This window comes from Ostrea edulis, chromosome 5 (genome assembly GCF_947568905.1).
Source record: "Ostrea edulis chromosome 5, xbOstEdul1.1, whole genome shotgun sequence".
NCBI lineage: Eukaryota > Metazoa > Mollusca > Bivalvia > Ostreida > Ostreidae > Ostrea > Ostrea edulis.
This window is the reverse complement of record NC_079168.1, coordinates 3320847-3345994: the sequence shown is the minus strand read 5'-3', so window position 1 is coordinate 3345994 and position 25148 is coordinate 3320847. Positions and strand designations below refer to the sequence as shown.

Sequence of the window (25148 nt, the reverse complement as noted above, 5' to 3'; positions counted from 1 at the left end):
TCCAAAAGAACTTCATTACAACAGGTAATCTGTATTTTGTATGATAACTAATATGCAATCCTGAATAAATACATGTAAATGATATCTACCTATATCTGGTATCTACCTGAATCATAACACTGAACAGCGGCATCGGAGTTGTGGGAAAAACACATGTGTCGATTTCCACCTCGTGGTATAAACATCCCACTCAACGTGGAACGCTGCTCGTTGAAGGACATAGGGCAATTGAAGATGGATTCCTCATCACCTTGACAACGGAGATACGCGATCCAGATTGGTCCGTTACCTGCGCCGAATTGACCATACCGTAAGGCTCGACCACTGGTGTGGTTCAGCATGCGACATAGAACAGTAGCATCTTCATCATCCCAAAATCCTGACCCACAAATCGTTCCCCATTGGTTGTTGATGGATATTTCAACCCGACCTGACGAGTTGTTGGACCCGTTTGTGAGACGGAGTGGAATATCTAGAATAGAGTGTATATCATAACTACGTGACATTAGATTCAGAATGGTTGTCGGTGTTTCTTACACAAAAGTTTCTTAAATTTAGGTCGATAGTTTTAAGAATTTGTTGCATTTTAAATTCATTTGAAACATCTTTGAATCAGACAAAATTCGATAAAATAAAAGAAACGTACTAGCATTTTCTAAGCAGTAGACCGCTGCTTTAGTGTCCTGTGAACAATTTCCGACGTTTCCCCATCGAATATTTCCACAGCGTGCGATGTAACCCTCGTTGCCAGTGCAGTTGAGGTTTGATAACCAAGGCAAACTCAATCGGCGTTTAGTGAAATCGTGCTCGTAGTAAGAAAACCCGTCCTGGTATCCCAGTTCCCGACACACGACTTTGGCATCTTTGTTGTCGAAGCCATCCGAGCAGATTGAACCCCAAACATTGAGGTGACGAACCTGAACAACACCTTTGTTATCTTCAGACAGACGAAGCTCGTATGCTGAAAGAAATTACAACCAGTGTAACTAGCGTGTACTCAAAAGTGGACAAACTCTGATACATGTACATTGTACACACACACACATCACGCACGTAATCACACATATACATACATATATATATATATATATATATATATATATATACATCACACACATATATATACATACACACACATAAATGCATACACACTTACCACACACGTACTCATATAAATCATACAATAGCACGCACGTATTCATATATATATACATACAAATACACAATCATACACACATACAGAGATATATACACATTCTCTGCCATTAATGGTGTTAACGTACCTCCGCTTGAGGCGGCGTTAGAGCAGGCGACAGAGGCGTATCGGTTGTTAGGACAGCCGTCAGCATTGTTGGAGTAAGCACACTGTAGAATGGAGCTCTCGTGCCCATTACACTGGACGTTATTAATAGATATCTTGTAATCGGGCATATCGCCAAAGACCGAGCAACAGATACTTATGCCGTTTCTGTATCCTAGGGAATGGCATACAACCTTCGCATCGGTGTCATCAAATCCGTCTGCACACACCAGAGCGTATTGTGTATCTTGCCAAAGTTCCACGGCACCAAAGGTGATGTTGGGCTCAAGGCGTACTGAAAATATGTTATTTTGTTCGTCAAGATCTTATCTACATTAGAAAGATAGATGCCTTCCTTTCATTGAAAGAAGGAAAACGAAACTTTACCTTGCCCCGTGCAGTACACTCCTGCGTCGTACTCGTGTGTCCTACAGGAAGTGTGGGTTACGTTCCAACCACTGTTGCTGCATTCCCAGATGGATTTCTCATTTCCATCACAACGTACATAGTACAGCCAGGATGGACCCTCTCCCTCTCCGTACTTCCCCCGGGGCTGGGCGACTCCGTCAACGAAACCCAGCTGACGACAAACAACCCTAGCGTCGTTATTGTTCCAGTAGGAGTCACATACGGTTCCCCAGACACCGTTGTAAGAGATTTCAACACGGCCGCTGTAGTTGTTATCCGTCCCCGCCAAACGGATATTAAATCCTTAAAAGGAAATCCAAATGTATGTAAATACTGTCCATCATTTTAAGTGATTTCCTTTCTATTTACCCCAAACACTCGGCCAACAAAATCCACATCCGAGTAGCAAAATATTCTAAGACAGAAATAAAGATAAAAATGAAAGCCGTTTTTTCGTATTCCTTAGATATGACACAGCTTACCCTTTCCATTGTAGCAGAAGACCCTGGCAGCAAGTCTACTTGAGAGACAGGTCTGGCTCACCGGGGATACAGCTTTGCTACAGGCATTGATGTTCCTCTCTTTCCCGGTGCAGTTAACGCTGGACAACCAGATCGGGGTGCGCGAGCTGTAGTATCTCGGTCCGAACGGCACGCCCCCCGTGTATCCTAACTGCCGACATGCCACCGTAGCCGCTTTTTCATCCCAATTTTCTGCACAGATTGTTCCCTGGATACCAAACTTCTCCACCAGCAGTGTGTCGGGGAAATCCTCACGGGGCAACAGGTCTACCTCTGTGTGAAAAAGCATATCCTGATGTAAGTAAATGATAGGAGTACATATGCTTTCCAACCTTATCTCTTTTGTTATCAGTTCCCATAAAAAAATATCATCAAGAGATTAATGTTTGTCAAATAAGAAGTTGAGGAAAGTGTGAAATATTTTTTTTTGGGTTTCTTACGTTCTCTCGCCATTGAGTACTTTGAACAAATGACGCTTGCATAATTGTAAGATCGCTGATGGCATGTCCCCTCTTCAAATGTACACTCTTTGATTGTAGCTTCCGTTCCGGTACAGTTAAGGTTTAGGATGGAGTTGGTGTAATACTTGGAGCCAAACGCCCCGGGGACGAGCGTTTTACTGTTGCCAAATCCGAGCTCTCGGCACACGACTTGCGCGTCGCTTTCATCGAAACCATCAGCGCACACGGTTACCCAGTTACCGCGCACGTACATTTCCACTTGTCCCGTCGTGGCGTTGTCCTCTGTTTGACCACTGCTAATGCGGACTGAAAGAAACGTCACATGAAATATTGTGAACATTTTAAATGCGGACTGAAACAAACGACACAATCATAGTGAAATATTGTGAACATTTTGTTTGCTTTTGTTCCTTTCAATTGTTTTAAGAGTCTTACTTAATTACTGGCAAAATATGATTCTCGATTTATTTTTACGATTCATTTTTTCGGGATTTCACCCAATTCACAGGCTACTGGTAAATTTGCGGATGTACGCAAAATTCATCTACTCCCGATTGAAAGGCTTTTATGTATCAATATATTGCAGCTCCATAATCTTTATTTGAGAGGCATAAATTCTATATTCGGCTTGAAATGTACCATTGATATTACGTACAACATTTTGGACTAGCAGGCCGATCAAATACCACAACTTTGAAGCACTCACCATTGTTGTAACAAAACACCCCTGCGTTTCGGTTGGGTTTGTAGCAGTCTGTGGGGATGTTCTGTTTCCAGCCTGGGTTTCTACACATGAATATACTGGATTCGGAGCCGAAGCAATTCATACTAGACAGAAACTTCGTCTCATTGGGTCCCGGTAAACCTCTAAATAAAGTACACCGCCATTAAAATAAAGTACACCGCCATTAAAATAAAGTACACCGCCATTAAAATAAAGTACACCGCCATTAAAATAAAGTACACCGCCATTAAAATAAAGTACACCGCCATTAAAAGAGTGAACTTCTCATTGCAAGCCAACAAGATTAGTTGATATGATGAATCCATTCCTCTTGAGTAAAGCTAAATGGGCCGTCATTTATATCATATCCGAGTCTCACAGAAGTTTAATACAGCTTTGTGTGAGTTATTGTACGTTGTCAAAATCAAAAGTTTAAACTTATCTTGGTACAGAGGACATGATACAACTAGAACATGTGGTGATCGGAAACCTTTGATACAGGCCTATTTCGATCATCAACTTTAATAACTAGAGTTGAACGAAAGGATGATCGAACTGCCTATGGTCGAAACGGAAGAGGTGTCACTACGCATGTCTGGTCTACCACACAGCAACCTTACAGAATGGTTTTAGTAACCAGACATGCGCACTGAAGGTCCGGAAGCAATCTAGGCATGAACAAATGAAGTTTCGAAGTCAACTAGACAACTGCTATGGTTGATGATCGAACTAGGCCACAATGTACCAGTTATTGTGCTTTTTTAAAACTGTCATTTGTGTGCATGTGCTGACTTTCGCGGTAACTTGATAATAAGGTATGTGTATCAACATCACATGGCTATAGCGTGTACATTGAGTGGAGGGAGTCACCGCGTAATTCAGAAAATCCTCCCTTTGTGTGCTTGCCACCCACCACTCTCTCCTTCCGACAGAATATTCTGGTGCCCTCCGATATAACATTGCTTAGTACGATCAGTAAACACGGGCCTGATTGAGTGATGTACCAAGAAAATATCGTTATACCCGATGTTTTATGAAGTCCCCAACCTTTTTCATTGGATATGATTTAGTGCTATACGAATTAGTCTGAAAATCTACTCTTGATCATATGATTCAGTAGAAACAATGATATTCTCGTCCTCTTCTTTATTGACCTCTATGAAGAGTGCAGTATGATATGAATATAACAAGGTCATTTACCTTTAAAGTAAACAAATATTTTAGTAGCTATTTTTTTTTAGTGCGATCGTCTGAAGCATTCACTGATTCATTGGCCACATGGTTTGTTTCAGTGTGGTGAACATTACAGGCATTACACGAACCGCTTTACAATGACTGGTGTATATTTCGGGGGTGGGGCGGGGGAGGGGGGACTAGTACCTTCTGAATTCCCCGCCAGTGAAGCCAAGTTGTCTACAGGCGACCGTGGCGTCGTAACGGGACCACCCCTGGTCGCAGATCGTTCCCACCTCGTTGTCCATTATAATCTCTAGTCGGCCGGTGTTGTGTGTCCCTCCCACTAGGCGGAGCTGTGGTTCTGGGGAGACAGTACAAAAACATCAACCAAATATAGGAAGGGCAACAAAGTGATTAATAGCGTTGTGTTTATTTGTACGTTTAAGGGTTCCGTGACGTACACGAATCTGCATAATGAATCCACACATCAACGCGTGATCAAATCTATTACAGGTAATTACATAATATTAAATGAAGGAATTCTCAGAATACATCCTATACCTATAACATATATCGTCATTTTCTATGGAAAACCGAATTCTAAAACCGCAAAAACAAGACTAACTTTGCTAATTAATAAATCATAAAACCACACTCAATCTCCGGCTTCGTTGTGATTTTCGCGGTTTTTACAATGGCGTGAGTCAGGACTCTCTATAATTACGTTAAACATCAGTTTAAGAACTGAGCGAGGAATAACCAATACAAAAGTTTCATAAAATAGTGAATCAATGAAAAGGCATGTCAGATGTTTTATTTGCCCTCATTACAACTTTGACAGAATAAAATATGATAATGATTCACTCATAATTCAATTGTTTTTCCTTTTTTGTTTACGATAATTTATTCAACAGGATAAGCTTAATTTCAATGCAAATGTTTTTCGCGTTAAATATTTTTGTAATACGAATTCTCTTAATGACCATAAACAATTTTGTTTTAATCGTATGGAAAATACCAACTCCTGATCACTGAAGTACCTGTCGCAAATGAAAAGCGAGAGAAAATGACGAGCATATGAAGCCCCCCAAAAGACCTACTTCTCCGTTTGTAGCAGAGTACACCGGCGGACCCCAGGGAATACTGAGAGTCACACTCCTCCACGCCGATTGAGCAGTTAAACAGGTGGCTCTCGTTACCCTTACAATTCACCTCCCCAAGAAAATAAGGACCGCTCCCTGAAGACGTTTCCTGGTACGCAACGCCACCTAATGTCAAGAAAACATATGTACTAGATTTTAATTTTACCATTAACAATTACATTTACACAAAAGTCAAAATGATAGGCAATTACAAGCAGAGTGAAAACTGTGTGTACATTTACAGTATAACACAGCTCTGAGGAAAAAGCAGGTACAAATTAAATACACTGATTTCGGTATACGAATAAATCGCTAAATCAAAACACCTGTGATAATTGATGAAATATTATGATTTTAATCGTCAGAAATATGTTAGGTCTCAACGTTTTTATCTTACCGGTGTATTTCAGCTGGCGACAGACGACGTCAGCATCCTTATCATCCCACGTACTGGGGCAGATCCGTCCCCAAATACCGTACTTCATTACCGCCACTCGTCCAGTCTGGTTCTCGTAACCGAACGCGCCATTCTCTAATCGCAACTTCAAAGCTGAAAAATTTATATTAAGTATCAATTTGCAATAAAGACCATGCCCCCTAAATTATGCTTAATTCTTATACTTTCAAAGTAAAGAAAGAATAAAATAAAGACAAAACTATGGCCATACTTTTGTTTAATGTCCCGTTGTAGCACGACACAGCGGCGTACCCGAGGTAGTTTTCTCGCTGACAGCTCCGCAGCTCGTCATATTTACATTCCAGAATACTACTCTCATTTCCGTGACAACTTATATTAGGCCTAGAGTATCTGCCATAAAAGGTTCCGAAAGTTCCCTTCGGAAGGTTTCGGCCATACTGGAATCCCAACTCACGACATATGACTTTGGCGTCCGTGTCCGTGAAGCCCTCCCCACACAACACTGACCAATACTGATCCATAATCTGCACCACGCCGTGGGAGTGGTCTCCCCTTGATAAGCGGACTGCGAAAGAGAATACAAAGATTGTAATAATGTATATACTTCATTAATATCTATTCTGTTGTGGTTTGGGGGGGGATATAGACAATGTACTTAAAACTAGACACAAAAGGACAAGGATTCGTGCTGCATCACTACTTGTAGTCGAATTTTATGAAGTCGTGTTCGATTGGATACCGGTGCACATAAAGATAGTTCGTTTTCAGTAGATGCAGTGTTTCCTTACCATCTTTGTAACAGATTACAGAGGCATCCTTTGTATGGTTGCTGCATTCTGAGTTGTTATATGTCATCCACCCGTCATTCCTACACTGGAAGATGGAGGACTCGTACCCGTAACAGCTCAGCCCGTTCATCATGATAGGACCGCTCCCCTTACCGTAGTACGAGTTGGAGATGGGTCCCCCGTCGGCGTACCCTTTAGACTTGCAGAGTACTCTCGCGTCGCTGGACGACCAGGAATCATCACACACCGTACCCGTGACGCCGTCATACGTGATTTGAACTCGTCCGTAATAGGACCCGCCATCGACCAGGGTGGCGTTGATACCTACAACATATTTCAGAATATTTACGATTACATATTTGTATTGCATTTTCAGTATAATTACGATCTATGATTTGTGCATTGTGTGGAGATATGAAATAGGTCATACTTTTCCTGTAGCAAAGGGCATATGCTGGTCTACATGAATGCACTGGATGACCCCAGGTGTCTTTATCCTTGACGCACATTTCTAGGGATGTTTCGTTACCCGTGCAATTCAGTTTTGTGATCCAAATAGGTCGCAATGTTTCATTGACCGTTCCATAAGCGACTCCTCCCAAGAATCCCATTTGACGACACGATACATTGGCTGCCGCGTCGTTCCAGTCGGTTCCGGATCCGCATACTTGACCCCAGACTCCGCGCCTGCGCACACTAATTTCACCCCACACTGTGTTTGCCAATCCATTGTTTGTTTTAACAAATCTTATGTCAAAAGCTGTAAAGAAAAAAAGTTGAGATGTATCTTAGTATATTAGAGAAGAACAAGGAACCGTAGATTTGAAGGTAGTTATCGCACGTTTTAGTCTTACTCTCGTTCATGGGGCCATTGAAGCAGATCGCCGAGGCTCGCTTCATGTTGCGACATCTCTCTGTTTTGTTCTGATGTTTGCATTTTAAAAGTGATGCTTCGTTGCCGTTACATTGGAAATGGCTGAAAAATAATGTAGGATATTGCTAGGATGAAGTATTAGACAACAGAGGAAAGTCTGAAAAGGTAATCTTGTTTAATCCCACATCTGTGAAATCCGCTTCACTGAGTATGTCAAGCCTTATACCCACTGTCTATGTTCTTTACTCTGTACAATCCGAACACAAAATGTGTATCCCATTTCATATTAGATTAAGCAGGTCTCACAGAAATTCCACACGGTGAAAATGAATTTAAAAAAAAATGAAAAATCAGATTACAAAAGGACGTATCATCTATGCAGTACAACCTGAACGCGACATTCGGCATGGAGTCGTGTGTAGACACTTTGCCGAGTTTGGAGCCCGTGAGAGCCGTGCCGTTGTTGTAGTTTTGTTCTCGGCAGACGACAAGCGCATCCTCCCTATCCCACTCGTCATCACAAACCTGGACCCATCCAGCGTCCGTCCGAATTTCCACAGTTCCCAAATTGGTAACTCCTCTGGATTTCAATCGAACTAATCAAAAATGCCAAAACATTGGTATAACGTAAGATAGCATTTCACCGTCCTATTTTCTAAGCATTGCTGAGCGAGAATAAAACATGGTAAGGAATGTGCAGTAAATCATAGGCGCCATTAATTGCATAAAGATCATCGAGAACTGTGTATTTTTGTAGTTTTTACCAAAATTCTGTTTTACATATCTATATAAAACTTATCCATGGGCTGTACTGTGAAAGTGATGACAACTGATATAGGATCTACTGAAAAGTTAAACAGCAACTCTCTATCTTTTATATGTATTATACAGGGATATATATCTACTTCTTTTGATCACGTGATACATGGAGATCCCTGCACTGACCTGAGTTGTTGTAACACGACACGCCAGCGTCCTCATAGTGTCGGCAGTTGTGCACGCCCCAGCCGTTGTGCTGACAGTCACTCAATGAGTTCTCCGTGCCCGTGCACTGGACGTTATCTAGGAATATGGAGCCTGATCCTTCCCCGAACGGTGAGTTAGAATGAGCCTAGAAAAACCAACGACCAAACTTCAGCACGAGGAAGGAATTATCAGCACGTAAACGTGACAGGAATTATCAGCAGTAACAGCAGGGGATGTGCCCGTTTCTCTGGTGCAAAATTTTCGCCTTCGTTATATTTCCGCAATTTTCGCTCTGGTTGCGATTTGGACAATTCTAAATGTAACTAATGCCTTTATTTGTCAAAATGATTCTCGGTGATTGAAATATGACGAAATCGTTTTTCCATACATTTGGGTTAAAATATCAAGAGGCGAAAATTTTGAAATACACAGCATATAATCCCAAGAAACCCACATCCCTCCGTAAAACATTGACTTCCATGATAATCTTTAAACAAGTAGCTCAATTCGTGAATTTAAAAAAAAAAAAAAAAGTGGAAGTATAGTATGGTAAAGGAGAATCTTGCTGCTCCGAAAGAGTCGTGCCGTTACGAATATGACTACTAAGCGGCACATATCAATTCCGATTGATTCTAGTAAAATATTTACTGTATACAATAAACAATACCGAGTATAGCAGTTCTTAGTAAATACACTGATAATAAGAAATATACTGAAATATGTCTCAAATATGAGTTCTGTATATAGGAGATACAGTGATAAAAATGAATATTGGAGCCCATTTTCCAAACTGCCTTATATCATATATATTCTCTCTGTTACAATTTGTTAATTGGTGAAACAAGCCGTTAGGTATTTGTGTATTTACTTTTTTAATTATACTTTTTTTTTTTCATTTTTACCATGTACAGTAATTCCAAAGAAAACTCATCGGGATCGAATTTCCCGCCATAGAATGGCGAATTATTCGCAGTCTGAAATTATAAAGCGAGTATTTATGAGATTTGTTCTTTCTTCCTTTCTTTCTCTCATGAAATTATAGCTGTCTGTCAGTAGTTTTCGTCGAAAAAAAATTTGGGATAAACCAGAGAGCTACAGATTCAACCATGCAATATAAAAAAAAAACTTTCGATTTACAACGCAACGTTTTCCCGCGCACGATTCAGGTCTTATATCTCTGTAGTTTTGAATAACTGCCTAAAAATTATTTACACATTCCACATCTACACTTGTGTTAAGACATACCTCCAAACCTTGATCAACGCCCTATGCGAGCTGAAAACTCACAACTTCAACAGAATCCACCTGGTTATTTAGCGATGATAGGCTGACGGTCCATTCGAACCCCGTTAATTTCCATATTCATATGGTTCAATATCTTCTATAATTCTACTACTTTGTGTATATTAACTATTTGCACACAAATATTTTGTGGTTAAATATTGTGGTTAAAACCATTCCAGTTCGGTTGAAATATTTTTGTTTAAATGGGGTTGAAGTACGGCTTTCAGTACGACACTTGAATTGTTTTTCAACTTTCAGGAACTTATTTTACATCTAGAGGAGGTAAATCTTTCTTATTCTATACTTATTTGTGTTCAAGTTAACATGAATACCGGAAACTGCAGTATCGGGAAAATGAAATGATACAATACTCCTTGGGTTTCGGACTGGTAACCTACCTGACAGGTTTATTGAAACTGCCAGTTTTCAGTTGGGAAGTGATTTCAATGGGTATTTAAAGGTGTCTCGCCACACGTGTAGTCGAGAAAATCTGTAAAGACTGTTTTATGCTAGATCTTTTGGGCAGCTATTCAAAAATACAAAGATACAGAATCTGAATCATGCGCAGAAAACATGCGGGCTATCAAACGAAGTTCTTATATGGGGTGAGTGTGCAGCTTATTGGTTTATTCCATTTTTTGTAGAGAGCTACATCTCAACAGATAATGATAAAATCAAACAAATCAACCCTCCACAATATTTGTTTTTGAAAAGTGGTGCCAGTTCTAGAAATAGGCTACAATACTTCATGTTCTACAGAATCTGCAGACAATTTACAGAGTAAATACACAGGGGAATAACTCTAAGTTCTTCCTATGGCTATTTTTCTAAAATGGGCACCCACTCGATCGTATGAAAAAAAAAACCACTTTAAAGACACCCACCTACCCCTCCTTTCCAATTCCTGGCTTCACAACAGAAGTATTCCTTTCTTAATTTATTGAAATATTTTCAAACTGTCAAAACAGAAATTTCTAGGAGACTATAGTTTTCCAATTTTTGAAATACGGTCCAATCTACAATACTACTTTAGGATTTGAAGGTGTAAATAATCATATCGATTTCTGTGGAATTTAATCATGATCTGCATATAATCGTCCCTGAACATTATTCATGCTGTTTTCCTTGAAGAAAGAACGTGAACTCTGTAACATGATACTTTATCTTGCCACCGTCATTTACATGTGATACCACCATCCGGGAAAGCGCAAATATTCGTCTAGACAAATTTCAAAAAGTTCACTTGAATATTACCTAAATTAATATTTTCTACAACATTTCATATTGAATATTTCAGATCATCACTCGCTGTAGCCGCACTAAGGGCATTCCACGTGTTCCCTTTTTAAAGTTTTGTGATACACCTTTTGTGTTCCGTTGTCATCTCCCAAAACCACTGGACCAGGTTCAATCAAATTTATGATCAAGGGATTCACAGTTGTTTATATCTATGAAGGGATAAATACCCTTCCAAGGGGAGATAAGAACACAGTATGACACTGGTGGCTATGATAGAAAATATGCACGTTTCTTCAAATCGCGGGTCTCGGAATCATGTAAGGGGCACAATAGGGGTTAAAAGTCGTCCCCCAATATTTCTCACAGGCAAAGGGTTAAGATTAAGGTGCAATACAGATGTGCATATAGAAATTCTTTGGCACTCATCAAATGTTTTGGCAATGTGGTATTCAAGTATCTAAGGGTCCCTTGTTTTATCATGATCCCTAGGGCTAGAGTTGGTCAACAATAGAAATCCAAAGATTTATGTGGTAATCTTATCGAATCTTTCCAATGGCAACATATCAAAAATCAGTATGATTCTGAGACATGCCCATTGGCATTGGCAGGTTTGGTTAGGTTTGGGTCACTATCATGGTGTTTCCGCTAATGGACCACTCTCCTGTACAAGCAAGAGACTCAAGTCAGCAGGCCCACGAATATATCATTCACACTTTAATATTCACATTTCTATGCAATTATCTTGCCTTTGGTATAGTTACCGATTCAAATGCCATTTCCTCATGAATGCATATGGATCTTGATAAATATAGTTCGACTATTTCAAAGACTGGAAATTCCAACAAAATTGAAAGTAAAATGCGAGTATGAAAACACATTTCATTAAAAAATACATGAAGGTACATGTATGAACTGCAACGCTTCACGCCAGCATGCTTTTTATGAAGCGTTAACGCACTTCGTGAAGTAAACTGGCCTGAAGTCGCCCCAGTTTATGCCCTTATGTATTTTTCAAAAATGAAATTATTTCTTAAATAACTAGCGGATAATTGTTGACATATTAGTTATGTAGCTTTATGAATATACATGTATATATCAAAGACATTGTATGCAAATTATTCCAGGATGACGATATCGCAATGCCCAATACATAATGTGCTGAAAATAAGATTGATAATCTAAATACAATACATTTCACTTCTTTGTATATTTTTATCAAAATAAATTTCAGCGTTTTGATATCTAGGAGTTGTTGATATTGGCAGCCATTCGCAAACTCTACCTCACTAATCATTGGGAAAGGCTGTTCCCATTAACCAATCGGAGCAAATACCATTACAACTTCTATCCCCAGGCTGATATTGATTGGTTGATTTTAATCCTGTATTCCACCCCACCTCCCTCCTATCAAATCCTTCACATACGACCTTCAGCTTACACGCGGATTTTTTTCTGTAAAGGCGCATGCTTTCTTTTTTATCATTCGGTCTACGAGAAGTGTACGCTTTTCCCATAAACTAAATAGGTTTCAACTGATTGTTTTATTCTTTGGTTCAACTCCCACGAGTACTTTAAGTACTTTGATTCTTTGGTGGTATCACACTGTTATGCACATCTAGGTTTACCATCTAGATTTTTCAAAAGAGAAAAGAAAGAAAGGTTTGGTCTTCTAAAGTTTTGCCATCGATATCGTATTAGAAGTTCATATATGTACACATGTAGTTTATTTGTAAAGATTTATTTCCCTCTTCCAGTCGTGTACAGTACAACCAATATTTCTGGTTTAGACCTTGGTAAGTAAGATTTCTAGACAGTATAACCAATATTCCTGGTTTAGACCTTGGTAAGTAAGATTTCTAGACAGTACAACCAATATTCCTGGTTTAGACCTTGGTAAGTAAGATTTCTAGACAGTACAACCAATATTCCTGGTTTAGACCTTGGTAAGTAAGATTTCTAGACAGTACAACCGATATTCCTGGTAAGTATGATTTCTAGACATAAAAGTAAAATAACGTAATTCCTTACCGTTCCCCATCGAAAGTTGAGATTTCTACAAACAACCTGTGCCTCTCGCTCTGTCCATAAATCATCGCAGACACTTCCCCAAGGCCCCGAGAAGTTCCGAGCTACTTCCACACGCCCGGTGGAGCCATTCGAATCTCCTCCAACAAGACGGACATATATCTTATCTGAAGAAGAGAAGAATAACAGCATAAACAGCATAGTAAAGAAAATAGGTTTAAGTTGTAAGTATATCTAATTGTTTAAGAATTATATTATGTGTATAATTTCATTGTTTAAGAATTATATTATGTATAAAATTAAATCATGTCCTCAGTATACCAACTATATTGGTTAAATACGTGATCTAATTAAAGTAAATCCCCACTCTACTGGTAAGATGATTAATTATGAGATCTGATTAACAGGACTTGTACAGCATCAATAAATCTATTGAAAAGGAGTTTGTTATGGACTAATTACTAAGCATGTAAGTAGGTGGTATATTTTAGAGCAGCATAATGCTGTCAACAGTCAATGCTGTAAACACAATGTTGTTGTCACACGCTATGCTACAAACGCAATGTTGTTGTCACACACTATGCTACAAACGCAATGTTGTTGTCACACGCTATGCTGCAAACACAATGTTGTTGTCACAAGCAATGTTGTTGTCACACGCTATGCTACAAACGCAATGTTGTTGTCACACGCTATGCTACAAACGCAATGTTGTTGTCACACACTATGCTACGAACGCAATGTTGTTGTCACATGCTATGCTGCAAACACAATATTGTTGCAACACGCAGTGTTGTCACCACACACAATGCTGACAACCACAATATACCCTTTTCTTTAACACAGGAGAAAACTCGATATGGCAATGTACGTTTTCACGCAAATATCTTTACTGCAACAAACGGTACACTATATATGTAAGAAAAAGTAAGTTAGCTTTTTTAGTTAACTCGGGAGATTGTAGTGGGCATGGTGCAAACGACAATAGAGATTGAGTGTTGTGCTACACACCAGATACTAAAGTATATTGCTCATTAACTTCCTGACATCAATGATACTAGAGATGAGCAAAAATAGCAAACGATTCTCTAGCTAGATAATTTTAGATATAGCTACTAATTAGTAATGCTTGTGTGGATAGGTTTAGAAATAGAGTAGTGACGCTTGTCTAAACAGATATTCTTAGAGGTGAAATAGTAATGTTTGTCTAGCTAGATAGGTTAAGGGACGATGTAGAGTAGTAAGTCCTTGTCTAGTACTGAAATGATCAATGACAAGAACAGTTATATAAGCATTACCACATTCTTGTATAGGCCTAAGCATTACCACTTTCTTGTATAGGCCTAAGCATTACCACTTTCTTGTATAGGCCTAAGCATTACCACTTTCTTGTAAAGGCCTAAGCATTACCACTTTCTTGTATAGGCCTAAGTATTACCACTTTCTTGTATAGGCCTAAGCATTACCAATTTCTTGTATAGGCCTAAGCATTACCACTTTCTTGTACATATTTGACATCTTTTCCGTTTATCCTGAGGACAGGGACAGGTCGTCCCAAAAATTGTTCGTGTCGTTGGTCACTTCAGTGCTAAAAATAATTTTCATATATAACCTTGCATCAACTTTGTGGATCCGACACCTTTAAGAATCTGGTGTTGGGTCAGTGCTCTCTCTCTCTCTCTCTCTCTCTCTCTCTCTCTCTCTCTCTCTCTCTCTCTGTTTGGTTTTACGTCCCATTGAGAATTTTTCACTCATACTGAGGCGTCACCAGCTGTGAGTACATATATCTAGACCTATGCTTAGCCTTCAGGGCCGTGGTAGTGCGGGTTCGTTAGCGTGCCAACGTCTGTCGCGATACGCAACCTCCGTTTTTAAGGTCATATCCGAAAGACCCGTGATTCTCACTTCTAAATGCCGAGCGTTTGGCGAAGAAGCAATCACACGGGTCTTCACTACTCTTGTCAATAGGTTGAAATTGTTGTTCTTTTTTTCTTTTGTTGGAATATCCATGCTTATTTTACAGGAAAATGCGCAAAAACAGCAACATTAAAAGGAAGTTGCATTACAAGGTGTAACGACTGGTACTAACGTGAGTATAGGAAATATCGATATTTTATCATCCAAGTAGATATAGCTGATGTTTTGACACAATACAGATAGATATATTCTGTATATATATATATATATAGAGAGAGAGAGAGAGAGAGAGAGAGAGAGAGAGAGAGAGAGAGTACAATGTATATTTAAATTACGTTCATCAATTACGTTTAAATCACGTTTTATCATCAGTCGCCCAATAGGCTTTATGTTATTTTTTGGACTTAAAAAACCGATGAGTTCATTATCTAGATCTGCAATTCAAATACCTGCATGAAGTGTACCGAACACTCTGCATCAAAAAATACGCATACTAATGATATCCCGTATGAAGAAGACGAATTTTGAGGTTACGCCACGTGACGATTATCTGAATGAAGCGCATGTCAGGTCGACACTTCGTGTGTTATGTTGCGCAGATTTCCAAATACAACTCATCTATCACGCCTATTCACGTAATACTAGGACGGATACATTATTACTTAAATATGCAATTAAATCAGCTTCAGGGACGTGTCATTTGTGTCATGTCAGCGCCGTTGTCCATTTGTCTGTCTTTAACCACAGCAATGATCCGCCAAACACAAAATTGCTGAAAATCTTCTACATCTTTTACTTACTCAAAGGAAAATGGTCATAGTGACTGAAATGGTGGTAATTGAAAACGTGGAACATTTTAATTTACAGCTTTTTTGGTAAATTAACTGTCCCCTTCTGTCGAAAAACAAGACTAGCATGCTTTCTTAACCGTTGTTAAGAAGTGTAAGGATGTTTGATATCTTCTCCAGAGCTACGAATCAATTTGCAAACCCCCTGTGGTAAAAAAAAATTCGGTTTCATTCGAATTATGACCATGGGGCAAAATAAAATGGGAAGATTTATTATATTTTATCTAAATCAATATTTTTCTCTGGGACCACATGCCTGTAGTAGTTTGTCAAGGTGGTTTGCAACATCCTTCTGCAAAATATTGATTTGTAATTTTTCTTGAAACCATAATCCTGGAATCTGGGTGGCTCACAACGGGTCAGGGCTGAAGGAATCATCATTGCACTCCCGCATTTGAATTAAAAGAATTCCTTTATTATATTGTCAGAGGATTTTTTTTTTAAAGTTAGGATTTGTCCTTAGTTCTTATAACGGTTTAGTTTGCCAATACAACCTACAAGTATCAGTGCGTCAAATGCTGTCTGACTTGATTGTTAGGCCGTTCTTGGCACACTAATTTTGACTATGGATAACTCAGTTTGCCTGATCAAGATATAGGGCTCCCGAGGGTATGACCGGTCGACAGGGGATGCTCACTCCTCCTAGGCACCTGATCCCACCTCTGGTACATCGAGGAGTCCGTGTTTGCCCAACTCTCTATTTTGTATTGCTTATAGGAATTATCTTCACCTTTCTTAATGCCAAAGGTTGAACAATTCTTGATCAGAAAAAGCTGACTTGAAAATGTTCTCAAAACCACGAAGCTTCAGTTTATCAAATTGCTATGCAGGCATCGCCATGTGTTTTGTAGATAGAATCACTTTGTTCAAATTAATACCCTAAAACCAAAACTAAAACATAACAATAGCAAGGACCGGTCGACTGGGGATGCTTACTCCTCCTAGGCACCTGATCCCATCTCTGGTGTGTCCAGGGGTCCGTGTTTGCCCAACTATCTATTTTGTATTGCTTGTGGGAGTGATGAGATTGATCACTGTTTGTAATTGTTTTGAGAATCACAAATTCTTGAATGAAGAATAAGGCTACAAAGTAGCTACAGTAGTTATCCTCATGTAGTGCAGATTCAAACCATGTCCACCCCTTCCTCGTGCCAAGAGTGGAACCAGGGCCAATAAAGTTTAATAAGAAATTCTCATAAATTGTCAAGATATATACCATGCATCCGTAGGTAGAGGAATACATTTTGAGCACCCACATAATTGTGAACCTACGGTAAAAACCTAAAGATCATTTGGGAGAATCTTTTAGAATTCTATCGATTGCGACGAAATTGCTATAGTTTGTCACTATGATAATCAGAGCTCCTGAGACATGATTGCTGTCCAGGGAAGGATTTAGTATATTGTTGTACCAAAGCAGGTATGCTTTTTGCCCATTTCAAACAAATAGGGTAACTCATCAAGATGAGCGATGGGGTCTCATTCTTGTTCAACGTGCAAGTGTAGTAATAACTATTATACAACACGAGTACGCACGCAGTTCATTTTACGAGTGCGTGGGCTTAGTTTATGCGTTGATAGTTGTGTTCTTGTTTTTCCTACAATAAACCTGTCATGCTTTCACTGATTAATATTTTATGTACCCACTTGGCCGGTCTGTCGCTTCCGGCGTATGAATACCTTGGCCCCAACATGTCAACTTATGCGTACTACACATGTATTAATCAAATTGAGGTCTAATTATCGTTCATTGATCGACAAACCTGATGAGATCGTTTACAATCTGGGAAACTAGTTCACACCATTACTGTGATGACAAGGAAAACATCCCCCTCCCCACCCACCCACCCACTCCCCTCCTTAACGTGAGTGCTACATAGCGTCAGATGATATTATACAATTGTACACGACGATGTACATATTCTGAGCTCAATGCGATGATATAGACACCCTTAAAGTACATTATCGCATGTCTCTAATTACTTTCATCGAAGTTTTGCAACTGAAACAACGCTCGGTCTTTTCCGTCAAGTCGGGATGAAACGGAAAAGTCCGAGCGATGTTCCGATGGTAGATCTTTTAGACGACGCAAAGAAGGTCAGGGCCCAGTTTCATAAAACTTTCCTAAGATATATCTTAAGATATGTCGTAAGATATTCTTAAGATCTAACTTACGAATTTCTTAAGAATATCCACAACTATTTCACGAAACGTTCATAAGAAATCTCTTTTCCTAAGATATATCTTAAATATGTGTATATCAAAACAGGTAATCAGTGTTTTCAGATTTTGCATTTACAGTTTAAATACCGGTAGTGAATGAATGGCTTGTGTAAATTAATCATTAAAAAATTATAATTGATATAAAACCTTATTAGATACACACTACAAACAATTAAGTTTGACATTGGTACATAGTTTCATTGAGAGAGGGGAGGGGGTGTCACCTGTTTCAGCCCGATATTGCAACTACATGTAAAAATTCAACACATTTCCAATAATTGACGGTCTGTCATGTTTCAATGATTTTATTTTTTAACACACTATCCAATTCAACGAATAAATAGAGCCACACAACCCATGCCATGCTCGAAATGTAAACATGTTGCAGTCAAAAAGAAATCCTAATATTTCAACGGCAGAAATAGAAAATTTAACTGAGGAGGTAGAAAAAAGAAATGAAGTGTTATTTCCAAACAGTACTCCAGCGTTACAAATTCAGCTAAAAACAAGATGTGTTTGTGAAACACAAATGCCCCCGATAATGGCTAATTCCGAAAATGGCCAAGGTCACAAGGGAAAATATCTTGGTACCGGTAGAAAGATCTTGTCAAAAGAAATGCTCATGTACAATATGAAAGCTCTAATATTTACTAGCTAGAAGTTATGACTAATGTAGAAAATTAAAAGTAGGTCAAATGTCAAGGTCAAAAGGTTTAATACCAACGGAAAGGTCTTGTCAAAAGGAATACTCATGTGAAATATAAAAGCTCTATCACTTACTGTTCAAAAGTTATTTACAAGGTTAAAATTTCAAAAAATAGGTCAAACTCCAAGGTCACAGTGTCTATAATGTTGGTACACACGGAAAGGTCTTGTCACAAGAAATACTTATGTGAAATATCAAAGCTCTATCTCTTACTGTTCAAAAGTTATTAGCAAGGTTAAAGTTTTCAAAAAGTAGGTCAAACTCAAGGTCAAGGGTCAATAATGTTGGTTCTCGCGGAAAGGTCTTGTCACAAGGAATACTCATGTGAAATATCAAAGTTCTATCACTTACCGTTCAAAAGTTATTAGCAAGGTTAAAGTTTCAGACAGAATGACAGACAGGAGAAAAACAATATGCCCCCCGATCTTCGATCTCGGGGTATAAAAAGACAACGGGAAGAAATTACAGCAAAGGTAAACGCAGAAAAGGACAGTTGATGAGCTAAAAAGAAATGGAGCTGCTTAACGAACGATACGAAAAGGGAGATAGCGTTAAATAGGCGAGAACAGCGAAAAACTGGCGGTGGCCCCCTGCCCAGAGAAGTAGAAGTCACTCCAATAGAGGACAAAATCCAAGCTATAATTGGAAATACGCGCGCTTCTGGGATTTCGGGTGGGGTTGATACTCTCGATAAGGAACCTTCAAGTTCCACTAAGCCCTCTACATCTCCTTCAAGCATCTTGATGTAGTTAGGACTCATGTTTGAAAGTAAAGAAGAAACGTCTCTAACTATTCTGGAAACGTTGGACTTACTGATGCCGTGGAGATCAACAGTCACCAATTGGAAATTCCCCGTGGCATTAAACCTGAGGGCAGCCAGGACTTGTAACGATGTTGGCAATGATTGGGGCCTACGAGTGATTCTTTTCAAATCGTTTTCCATCATTTGGCATAAGTCGATGATCAAATGAAGTGGTAGTTCAAATATTGAAACAATTTCCATGTCGTTCATATAATCTAAAGGATTGTTTCCATCTCTGACAGTGGCGGATTTAAGGGGGGGGGGGCGCAGCAGGCGCCCCCCCCCCCCTTCCCCCTAAATTTTTCAAACTTAACGTAAATCGTGGTATCTTGTTTAGAAAAATGTACAAAACAATGTAAGATGTAATAATTTCTTCCACTCCCGGAGAAATGAATGACAAAATATATTGATTTTTTGAATTACTTTATTGGGAGAACTTAATTTTTTCCAAAAACACTTAAAATTTGCGTCATTTTATTAATTTCACCTCATAAAAAATTGATAGAAAATAGTACAAAAGACTAAATAGGAGATATATTTCAAGCCCTATAAAATCTGCAAAATCAAGGAGCTTTCGGGGCTTTGCCCCCAGACCCCCTGCCTCATAAAGTGGAGCCCTCGTAACCACAATTCCTGGATTCGTCCCTGTCTGAACTGCCTTTCTCGTCTAACCTGACGACGACACAACAATATAAAGGCCGCCGCCATATTTAGTTTGAACTTGAGACACGTACTTACCTTTTGTGAAACGGATAAGGAATGAACTTAGGAAAAATTGATGTCTTAAGTTAAGATGCAGGAAATACTCAGAAGATCACGAAAATGGTTTTGAAGCTATTTAGTGGAGAAAGTTCTCACTGACGTTTGTAGAAAGTTTCAAATACAATGGAGATGGATTTTGAATCATTAAATTATTCAATCAAGATAAAACAATTATTAACCTCTTCTCGATCAATACGACACTATAGCTACCGTTGAAGTACAAATTTCACCGCGGGCTCGGGGAATATTGTACTTATAGCGTAGCTAAAGCACCTTATTGACCTAAGAACGTGAATTATTGTATGATATTCACCCCACCCCTCAGGCTTAGATCGGGTTCGATGTTACTACATGTATAATTCAACCAATTGTTACTCTTTAGTCTCGATCCTCCTGACGTTTATGTATACTCCCCCCACAAATGTCTGGACGCTTTCTGAACTCAAAACGAAGCTTATCGAAATTCTAATATTTAAAGACGTTGATTGACTAGCCCAGTAAGGTCATTCCAAGGCACCAGCAACCATAGAAGCTATATTGAATCGAACTCTAGAGAATCGAAGCATGAATGTTCCACTGAAAGAAAAACATATTCAGTGTTTAGAATAGTTTTCATCCCAAAAGATGTCTTCATTTGGATTCTTCCTTGTGTAACTATCATGTAAGTTGAATACAACGCTTAGGATGACTGGTATATTCTCAATTAATACTGATAAGTATCGTTTATTTGTTTTCATACAAGGGTCTCAGAATTTTTATCAGACACTATCACAAACACATTTAATGCTTTGTTTAACACAATCAACCCTAGATCTACCAGTGACGAGTGTTGTTTTTTCTATAAAATGTGTTCAGACTGCACAAAGGTCGAGATGATCCAGACTACTCGAGCTCGTGAAAGAAGCAAGGTTGTCAAAAGTGAGTAGTGATTGGTTGACCAAGGGATGATGATAACTCTCATCAATTTTGAAATTCCCAATTTATCTTTAGCACGACGTTAGATGAAATACAGTTAAAGTGGTATGGTAATTCCGTCATTTGACTACATGTATAGCATTGATCATAACTAGAAATAACCCGGTGACGTTTGTCGTTTGGTTGCAATCTGCGTATAAAAAGTGCTTACTAAGCACGATCTGAGGATGTCAGCTGTTTAACTCTGAAAGCGGAAAAAATCAAGATGAATTGTTGGAATTTTTAATAATGGTGTATAAACACCTGAACAAGTTGTTTCAGATCTGCATATATTTTAAATATTTTTCATTTATGCCTGATTATGTACATGTACTTATGCATACTGGTATAGATAAACCTAAACATATACCGTGCATTATTATAGTAGTATATTATAAGGATTATTATATTTTTTTGGCGGTACGACAATCTTAATTCGTACATGTGTATAACATTAGATATTTTGTATATGGATGATGTTTTTTAAGCTGTTGGAACTTGTAACTAATCCCTTTGTATATCTATGCAATAAAATATGTTTATGTGTTTGAGATAATTTTTTGATAATGTTTACAGCATTGGTATTCATAATATGAGATCATGTTATCAACAGATGTGTATAAGACTTTCCAAAGAATGAAATGTGTCCAAATGTTGAACATCTATATAGCAACTACAAAGGCACATTTAAGGTCATTCTTATCAACTTGAAATGATCTATATATAGGCACCGAGTTGATAAAATATATGGACAATTCATATATCATATCTATTCAACTTGAATATCTGCTACAGTATATCAACATTATAGGAATCATACAGTGACATTGCTGCTTGATCCGCGCCTTAACGTATGGGTTTGAATGTATGTAGTTACTCCATGACATCTTCATCTTTTCAAATTTCTAATTTAATCGACATCAACCCCCAGTCTGTGTTTAACTGCAGAGCCAACAATGATCCAGACACCCCCACCCCTTAAGATTGAAAACTATAGAGAAAAATACACTTTGTATAATTACTGTTAATACAGAAGATACTGCATATTTCAACCCCAGTATAGACACCCAGATATAGAGAGACAATTTGTTTGTTGGAATTACAAATGTATTTTATGAATATTCATGTTATTTTACGAAATATGCGTTTTATGCAGTTGAATATCCCGCGTTTAGAACATAATTCTATATGCAGTTAATGACCTTTAATTGGGGTCAGAATGGACTCATTTGCATAAATAATAACATCATATGTAAACAGCGCGAAAGTTAATTTTCCGCTAAATTGCCAGTAATACAATACTTTGATATGTGCGGTATTCTAAATTTATTTATTTATAAATCTGGGAAATCGCTGAAGCAACTATATCAATGGTATGGTATTTAATTTAACACGGACAACCCCGGCAATGTGTTGATGATGGCTGATATGTTATCAAATTATATCTTGTTTCTTTTGAGTATGCACTTGCTCCCGGCACTATTCATTTAAAGATTTTTTTATATCTTTTTAAGCATATAATTAAAAGTTCAGCTGGTGACTCGCATATTCCTGAACTTTTGTTTATAAGTAGGGCCTCTTAACGGTTTCCAAAAATAAATTGTCACGTGATAAGCTAGCGTCACGAGAAATTACCATATGGGAAATGCATGGTACATGTAGCTCGATCGCATTTGAATAACATATGGGTAGTTCTATTTCGGTGTTTAACCGAAACAAATATAATTGTACTTGTGAATTTGAGGTGTAATTTCACATAAAAACAGAAGATCTCGCAATAGAACCCCTTGACTGCGGAGGAATCAAAAGTTATAATCACCTGAAAGGCACGCGCTGGTGAATACAACCAAAGATATACCGTATAAGCAGATTTTTTTAGCGAGGATTTAATTTGGTATTATTAGCAAGAGTGATCAGGTCGCTAAAATTGAGTCATCACTAACAATTGATTCCATATCGAAGGTAATAGTTATCTTTCCAAGAATTATAACGTGCCAGTGGCGTAGCTACATTGTAGCACTGTAAGCGCGTGCTTGCAAATATCTTTATTACATATTACGAAAAATGTCCTCGGATCCCCTGCTTACAAATATTTCAAACTTAGCTACGCCACTGACGTCGTTAAAATTAGCTCTCGCTAAATAGAAATATATATGTACCCATTTTGATGGAAAATCGCTAAATTTGTGTCTCGCTAAAAAAAAATCCACTTCTACGGGATATAACCGTATATGTGTCTGACACAGTGGTATATTTTTCCTTGCTTGTTGACTCTCAGGAAATCGGAAAGTACGGAATTATTCGATTATATGATAAAGTATGAGACAAGATTTTTATATGTACATACAGAAGATCGGATTGTAATTGTCCTTGTGTTTTCATGAAGAAAATCCTAAGGTATTCAGGATATATCTTCAAGGTAGCTGACATGTTTTTATATCTGGTCTCATTGCACATTCATACAATTTTACTTCAAATGGGCTGACACCGATAGACGCACGTACATATTTAATAATATCTGAGAACTTTTCTTAGTTCTGTATTTTGTGGTACGTTGTCTGCGTCTGTTAATAATTCCGTCGGTAGTTGCGTACAAATGAATTATTTTCATCCATGACCGTAAAATGTACACAAATGTCCGAAATACACCTCTGACCTTGCTGAAAGGTCAGTTACACAAATAGGTGCGAGTATAAACGTCATTTTGAGGAATATTGATGTTCCGTTTCTATTCACTCGATAACAGCTTTGTAAAAATTACGCAATCAATTTCTTCTGATTAATTTGGTTAAATCATTATGGTTTCTGTATTAAACCAGAAGCAAAAGACACGAAGGAGAGTCCTCAAGGAATTGAATATTTTCAGGAAAAAAAATCCAGAGGATAAAAGTTTTGATGGAATTGAATAAAGGGGAAAATCAAACAGATAAAAGTTTCCAAGGAATTGATTGGGGGGGGGGGGGGGTCGAGAAGATAAGATTCCCCAAGGAATTGAATAAAGGGAAAATTCAGAAGATGGAATTGAATGAAGGGGGATCAAAGCGATTAAAAATGTCAAAGGAATTAAATCAGGAAAAAATCCAGACGATAAATGTCTTTAACAAGTTAAATATAGAGGAAAAATCCCGAATATTAGAGTCTCCAAGGAATTGAATAAGGGGGGTCCAAATCAAGATACGAGTCTCCATGGAAATGAATAAAGGGAAATTCAGAAGATAACAACAGTCTCCAAAGAATGGAGTAAGTGGAAAGTCCAGACGATCAGAGTCTCCAAAGAATGGAATAAGCAAGAACATCCAGGAGAGAAGGACGAAATCTATATTTGGTTTGAAAATGCAAAATTTTTGAATCGACAATTTAGAATTAATATCATCCAAGTTATTGATATCATAATGATATAACCTGGATTGTGCACAGAAAAAAAAGTTGTGCTGGAAATCGGAGGTTTTTAAGAGAGGTGGATCTGTAGCTGTCTAGTATATCAAACATTTCCCCAGAGAATTACAGCTCTACAGCGAGTTCATCTCATAATATCAAAATCAGTATTTGTGCCTCAAAATCAGTCCACTGAAATATTACTGACAGATGTCTAAATGCATGTAGATACTGG

General features: G+C 38.3%; 1 protein-coding gene across 1 annotated transcript in view; it reads right to left on the bottom strand.

Moving 5' to 3' along the window:
• The window catches only part of LOC125649001 (deleted in malignant brain tumors 1 protein-like), a 47250-nt gene that overhangs the window by 16602 nt on the left and 5500 nt on the right, over positions 1-25148 (bottom strand). Inside the window, exons 4-20 of the mRNA XM_056167039.1 lie at positions 13330-13493; positions 8758-8923; positions 8201-8408; positions 7793-7914; positions 7369-7698; positions 6939-7262; positions 6401-6715; positions 6130-6282; positions 5691-5858; positions 4795-4951; positions 3397-3557; positions 2670-2996; positions 2191-2502; positions 1688-2011; positions 1284-1595; positions 647-961; positions 107-472 (exon numbers count right to left, since the gene is read on the bottom strand). Of these exons, the coding sequence (XP_056023014.1) occupies positions 107-472; positions 647-961; positions 1284-1595; positions 1688-2011; positions 2191-2502; positions 2670-2996; positions 3397-3557; positions 4795-4951; positions 5691-5858; positions 6130-6282; positions 6401-6715; positions 6939-7262; positions 7369-7698; positions 7793-7914; positions 8201-8408; positions 8758-8923; positions 13330-13493 (4224 nt within the window). The remainder of the gene's footprint in view (positions 1-106; positions 473-646; positions 962-1283; positions 1596-1687; positions 2012-2190; positions 2503-2669; positions 2997-3396; positions 3558-4794; positions 4952-5690; positions 5859-6129; positions 6283-6400; positions 6716-6938; positions 7263-7368; positions 7699-7792; positions 7915-8200; positions 8409-8757; positions 8924-13329; positions 13494-25148) is intronic.